At 29.9% G+C, this 7,455-nt stretch overlaps 1 protein-coding gene across 1 annotated transcript; it reads right to left on the reverse strand.

Moving 5' to 3' along the window:
* Positions 1 to 2,585: 2,585 nt before the first annotated feature.
* LOC112736987 (auxin-responsive protein SAUR21) lies at positions 2,586 to 3,489 on the reverse strand. The gene has a single exon (XM_025786675.3). It carries the CDS (start codon positions 3,323 to 3,325, stop codon positions 3,029 to 3,031), a length of 297 nt encoding a protein of 98 aa, XP_025642460.1. The 5' UTR covers positions 3,326 to 3,489; the 3' UTR covers positions 2,586 to 3,028.
* Between the last annotated feature and the right edge of the window lie 3,966 nt (positions 3,490 to 7,455).

Raw genomic sequence — 7,455 nt, forward strand, 5'->3', positions numbered from 1 at the left:
GGCTCAACTGGTGGTTCAAGTGGAACTTCAACATCTGGCACCTCAGGTTGAGGTGTAGGTTCATCATGCAAATCATCACCATCATTATCAACTTGCACATCTCCCCCATCAACAGGAGGTCTAGTGGAAGGACCAGGTTCATCATCAACAGAACGTCTAACAGTTACTGTTGGCTTATCTGTCTTCTCAAGATCTTCAATAGTTTGGTCTTCAAGAAAAATCACATCTCGGCTTCTAATTATCTTCTTGCTCACCGGATCCCATAATCTGTAACCAAAGTCTTCGTGACCATAACCCATGAAGATACACTGCTTTGACTTCCCATCAAGTTTAGACCTTTCATCTCTTGGAATGTGAACAAAAGCCCTGCAGCCAAACACTCGCAAGTGACTATAGGAGACATCTTTCCCTCTCCAAATTTTCTCTGGAACATCACCATTAAGTGGAACAGAAGGAGAAAGGTTGATCAAGTCTACTGCAGTCCTCATCGCTTCACCCCAAAAGGATTTAGGCAACTTTGCATGAGAGAGCATATACCTGACTCTATCATTGATAGTACGATTCATTCTCTCTGTTATGTTGAAGAGTCTTAGGAACCGTCTTCTCAAGCTTGATCCCATGTCCTTTACAATACTCTTCAAACGGACTCCTGTATTCACCACCATTATCTGCTCGAACACATTTCAATTTTCTTCCTGTTTCTCTTTCAACACTTGCATGAAAGTGTTTGAAGATTCTGAGCACCTGGTCTTTAGATTTCAAAACAAAAGCTGGGATTTGAATCAGATTACTGAAACTTATATCAAGAGATACCAAAGCTGGGAAACGAGACACAGAAGGCACCAACAAACCAACTGAATTGGCACGCCTTCTAGAAGACAAAAACTGGAGAGGCCTTGTAAGAGTTTTGCGTATGGATGATGTCATGTGCCTTTCTACACTTTGACCCGCATTCAATTGCTTACTTGGCCTGGATTTCTCTAACAACTGATATTTAAACAATCTCTTGCAGCCAGATAGATTTATATCATACAGTGAATTAAGACAAAATATGCTATTGGGAATACTAACAAGACTTCTGCAGTTTTTCAGATTCAAAAAATGAAGCTTTTCTAGAGAACCAGTGGAAGCATCAAGGTGAACAAGTTTAACACATCCTTCAAGATCTAGGTGCTCAAGATTTAGGGCCTGTGATAAATTTGGTATCTTTACCAGATTTTTGGAATGACATAGTTCCATATGTGTCAAGTTATGTAGATCCTACAACAAAACAAAAAAAGGGGCATCATAACAACTTTCCAACTCGTTAAATTAGAGAAAGATGAGAAAATTGTCCTCTTGTTTTCATTTAAATAAAATCAACATGAATAAAGACAATAATATCTATCATACCTTTATTCCCTCCCAGAGTTCTTTGATGTTGCTATACGTAAGGATTAATTTAACTAGTTTATTTGGTTGAAAGTTTGATGGCAAATATGTGAAAGGATATTCTTTCCAATCAAGATATCCTAACTCATTAGAAAGAAAATCCAGGCTTCCGGAAAAATTTCCTTTGGGAAGTATGAGTAATTTCAGGCCACTCATTTGTGACAAAGTTTCAGCTGACAACTCTTTCCCAGCTTCATCATATGTTCTCAGAACTATGGCTTCAACGTTCTCAGCTGTCTGATACATTAGACCTTTTAAAATTATTTAAATTCTAAAAATAGTAGTAAAAAATAATATTACCAATAACTATTTTACCTTGTTTTCTTGCAGGACATATCTTAGATCCTTGTTTTCTATGGGGTATGCCATTTTAGTGAAGAACAGGCTCATGAGCCATTACAAGGTGTTGTAGAAGATTTGCTAACAAGATCATTATTTAACCAATGTAATTCCTTGCTTCATAAGTTGAAGACATGATCATGACATATAACATTTTCTATAATATTCATACGCTAAGAGACAGCTAAAAGTACTATATCTTGAAATTTGAAATCTGATATACAATCCATTAATTTGGTTTGTAGCTTTTGGATAATTTCATAGAGAGAAATAATTGTAGTTTTTGGAGGCAAGAAGGGACAACCCTATTGATGGTTGTCTACCAATCAAAATCAAAGGTTTTATTTCTCACAACAGCTTGCATGACAAGTCTTGTGAAGAGTACAAAAAGTACTTCTGAATGTAGTCTCCATCTACATCCTCACATTTTTTTAACCTTCAAAAACATAATTAAGCATATAATTCATAATTAAGTATATAATTTAATTGGAGATTGAGACATTGCAGCAAGATAAACTCAGCTACTAACATATCCCTTTTTTTTCAGTTTCACTTTGATTTCTCTGCTGGGAACCATAGAAGAAAATGAGTTTGATCACTTTTGAGAGTCGTACTTATTTTAACATGTACCACATACTTGATTCTCAAATTAATTTGTTCATTTTGCTTGTAATAAACCTTAAACAAATCATCAACTCTTCTCAAATCTTATCACAATTTAATCCAAATAGCAAATGAGTACTTTATTTGATAAAGCTAATCATCAGAGAAACATAGCAAAAAGAGAGACACTATGCTAAATAAGAATTCACATATTGCCATCAACTGATGATGTTTATTTCATAAATATAAAAAAATGTTTATAATATTTCTGGAACAACTCAGTACTCTTATACAAAATTACATAGAGCTGATGGTGCATTTTCAGCTTTTTGATCATCAACTCAAATTCTCACGATCAACTCTATCCATTATGGGATTTTGTGTGATCATCAGTTGGATAAAGCATGAAGTGATATCCAAGATGCTTGGTCTCCATTTCAGCAAAATTCAACAGCAGAATGGATTGAAATCCTTGGTCCTAGTCCATCTGAAATGGCTGCAAAGATCATAGCCAGATCAATTTGCTCTCAAGCTGTTGCGATCTGCTACTGACTGCCACTCGATTCAAGTAGCTTTTGCATTTTTGGTGTTGCATGCTTTTGGCATATCGGTGGAAAGAAAAGCATGTGAAATGAATGATGAACCTGCTTGCTTTCTAACTTTTTAACTGAGAAGTCACACTGCAAAAGATGTCTTCACTGCAAGGAATTGTTAGACCTCCCATTGAGTGATTAAATCCAAATTCTTCCTCGGCTTCACTTAGCAATTGTTGAAAAGCAGGTTCATGCAAGTATGATATAGGAACCATATATCTCTTCTTTTGCTCCTCTTCTCCAACATACACTGCAAGATACCCTTTTTGCACATTTCCAGACACTTTTTTGCCACCTGAAAGAGACCGGCTGAGGACACGTTTAGCATGAATCACCGAAGAAGGCAAACGAATAGCCATAGTTTTCTGAGAATGTGGATTTTTTTTTCCTTTTTTAGAAGAAACTACTTGTTGATGGATAATGTGTTGTGAAAACTTGATGAAAGATTCTGAGATGCTGCATGCATATATATAGAGATAGATTTACTCAGCAAGATTTGGAGATAAGCAACGACATGAAATTTGGTGAGACAATAACATTTTGATGAATCACATGGTTCTGTTATTCAAAGCACTGTCAAGTGTTAAATTATGATTGAAACTAGAAGTATAAATTGGGACATGCACCCAACAATTTTAGTTAAAGATGGAATACTTGGCACCCTCATGTTCTAAAAATCTTAGTACAATAATTTGTGGATGTAGGAACTTTCCTCTAGACATGGTGGACAGAAACTATATTTTGGATCAAGGGTTAAGATTTTAATTACATGATTTTCCTTTTGTTTTGCTTTCTTTTTTCCCCAAGCAATTATGGTTAGCATTATAGATAGATTTGGCATTATTAAAGCATACCAAACTACTTGATTATAAAAGAGGATATGGTGGATATACATGAAGAACCTAAGTGATATGTTTTGAGCCTGTCTATAGCATAACAAGTAGGCCATGGCTTTATTTGCATTATATTGGCTTCAGTCTCTAAAAGTCTCTTTCTGAAGATAAAACTATGTTGGCAAGAAACCTCATTGAAGACAAGACAATACCATGTGATCTCATTTGCCATTGTCTCTCCCTTGACCCCATCAAATAGTACATTAACCATTCATTTCTGAAGAGAACTACCTCCACATAACATGTATCTGTTATATCTATATATATTCACCAAAACTATGCCATTCTCAAGCAACAATCATTCTTCTTCTACACACTTTGATATCATTTTTATTGTTGTTTGTGTTAAGCAACATAAAACAATGGGCTTTCGCTTACCAGCTATTAGAAGAGCATCATCTGCTGTAGTGGAAATTACCATCTCAATGAGATGTGAAAGATGTAAATATTAGAAATTTCTCCCTCACAATTTCTCTGGATTGATACATTTTATCAACAAATATTTCTAGACTGCTATTGTTTTGTAAGTTTCATATGTTCTTCACATGTTTTTTTTAGCTGCTACTGTTGCAACAAAATAGTGTGCATTAAGAAACAATTGAAATTGGAGCTGAATTTTGGGAGATATTAGCTACCTGGCCTCAATGTTTTCAGCATCTAAATTCCCCTGAATCTTTATTCTTACAAATTTAGAAGTTTTTCTTCCAAATATCCTTAATAATGTGTAATGTCTGAAATGTAAGTATACCCATTGTTGGTTGGATCCTTTAGTTGCTTTTATTATTAACCATTTTTGTTATCAATTTGCTAAATTTCACAACAACAACAATAACAATAATAACTGAGACTTCATATTTCATATTTACATGCATGTGATGATTCTTTTCTTTTACTATATAGTATATGAATATATCCTTAAAAGACCAATAAAAACTTATCGACGATATAGTTAAAGGATATTGTAACAAAAAATTAACCAATGTTTTTAGGAAAATTTTTAGCTTAATTTATAGAATTATATGATGTGAAATAAATAAACTATAATTGAATATTTAGTTTTGAATCCAATATTTTTAAAATGGCTGAAAAAAGTATGCACGTGTAGAATTAAGGACTTGATGATTGATTTATTGTTATGTTAACTAGAATGAGACCCACGCATCCATTAATGATAGTATATAATAAATATTTAAAATGGCTATGTTTTGTAGAATTAAATTAAATATGTGTAAATTAAAGTTAAATTTAAAAGGTGTTTTGTTTAAAATAATTTGTAGTACAAAAGATTTAAATGTTGGAGTTGTACAAAGTGATATTTTTATTGAGTGTGTGTTTGGATTACAGTTTACAAACGGTAATTTGTATAAAATTGATTTTGCAAACTTGATTTTGATAAAAAGTAAGTTTGTGTTAAAGTGATTTATGTTTGATAATTTTTGTATCAAAATGGATTATAGTAAAATAAATATTGTTTGAATAGATCTTATTAGTTAATTTTATAATAAAATTAATATTTACTCACTAAAATAAAAATAACATATAAAAGTAGACAAAATATATTTTTAAATAAAAATATAAATATAAATTTTAGATATATATATATATATAATCAAATATGTTATATTTTTTAAGTATTAATGTGAGAATGTTAATTTAGTATTTTTTTAACATCGTACTTTTATTTTAGTACTCTCAATAATCTTATTCTTAATATTATTGAAATTTAACATTTATGATTTTATTATTATCTATGATTAATTTTTTATTTAATTTATCTTTTTTAATGAAATCATAATCTATATTATAAAAAAAATTACACTAAAAAATAGCATACGAGAATTACAATTATAAAAGAGAGTACTAAAAATAATAAAAAATTAAAATTTACTTTGTAGTGATTGAAATAAATTTAAGTTCTGGATGATATTTTTTATATAGTATATTTTTAGTATTGTTAGTACTCTTTTTTAGTTTACTATAATTTTTTACTATTATTATTATTTACGTTTAATTTTTTGTTTAATTTACTTTACCTAATAGGATCAATAAATCATATTATTAAAAAGATAATAACAAACATAATACACAAAAATCACAATTATAAAAGTGTATAATGTCAAACAAACAGTTGACAAAAAAAATAAAAATAATAAATAATAAAAAACAGAACTCATATAAATACAAATAAGAAGAATTCTATAAATAATACAATAACATACATACAGGATAAAGTTGGTAAAAGATAAATAAATATTTAGTATTCATGGCTAAAAGCCCGTTAAGAAAACGCAGAAGTTAGAAATTGTTACTTCTTGTAAACGTAGTTTTAGTAAAAAAATCACTTCTGCATTTATAAAAAAAATTGTCAAACCAAAAGTTGAAAACTTTCAAGAAATCTAAACATACTTCTTTTCTTCTAACGCATTTGCTAAACACATCCTTAGTGGTTTAATTTTTGAATTTGTTTTAGTTGATGGACTTAGTCTTCTTATGTGGCGCTCGTCCTCCAGTTTCTTTATTGGTTATCATTAGAGTTGTTGTTTTCTTCTTTCTATCGTAGGTTCTTATGAACACATATTATTTATGAATTGTTAAGTTGTATGCACTTTCTATTGTGTTGTTTGTTCTATCTTTGCATATATGTTCTTCCTTCGAAGATGTGTCTTGAATTTGTATGGTTTTCTTTCTCCTTAATCTTTTAATGTGCATGCAATTTTTCAACGACATCTACAATAAAAAGAACAAAAATGTGTAGAATTTTTTTTGAACAAGTTATTTTAATAAGAATAATTGAAATAGTATAAAGTGAAATAACCTATTAATATTTTTCTTTGACCCACTTTGTCACAATATCTCAAGTGATGTAAATTGAAAATAGTGTTGAGAAATGTTCAAAATTGAATCTTTAATTTCTTTCACAACAGTTATGAGTAAAAAGTTTGTTTTTATTGTACGTTTAATTGGTCTATACAACTCATTTGCATCTTCTATTTTTAAATTTTTTATAGTATAGACTTTTCCTGCTTGTAACAAATGCTTGAATTTGTTCATCATATTTCTCTTCACAATTACATGAAGATATGTTCTCTGCAGTGTTAGTAAATCATAGCTAATAATTAATTAAAAAAATTGATTACATTAATTTTTTTTAAGTTATTAAAAAAGGAACAATGAATAGCATATCGAAAGAAATATAATTTTAACGATATTAAAATATAATTATATATAAAGTATTATAAAATAATATAAAAAGTATAAAACGTAAAAATAATTAAAGTATTTTTTTGTAAATTCAATTTAAAAATATAATAAATATGTTTATTTTGTATCTTTTCATCTAATATAATCATTTCTAAGTAAAGAGACTTTTCTTCATTTGTGGGTGTTAATGTTTTCCATAGACGAACCATGTGAACTTTGATAAACCAATTGTCTGTTTGTTTGGTGATATTGTCCAAAGAATGATGCTCTATTGAGTAAGTTTGAGATGTTGTGTAGTGCCAAAATAAATTTCTTATGCTAAATTTAATGTTATTTGAAGAAATAGTGATAAAAAACTTGTATAAGTAGTTCAAATAGTATGGAATTTGAATATT

Source organism: Arachis hypogaea, chromosome 13, assembly GCF_003086295.3.
Source record: "Arachis hypogaea cultivar Tifrunner chromosome 13, arahy.Tifrunner.gnm2.J5K5, whole genome shotgun sequence".
NCBI classification, from domain to species: domain Eukaryota; kingdom Viridiplantae; phylum Streptophyta; class Magnoliopsida; order Fabales; family Fabaceae; genus Arachis; species Arachis hypogaea.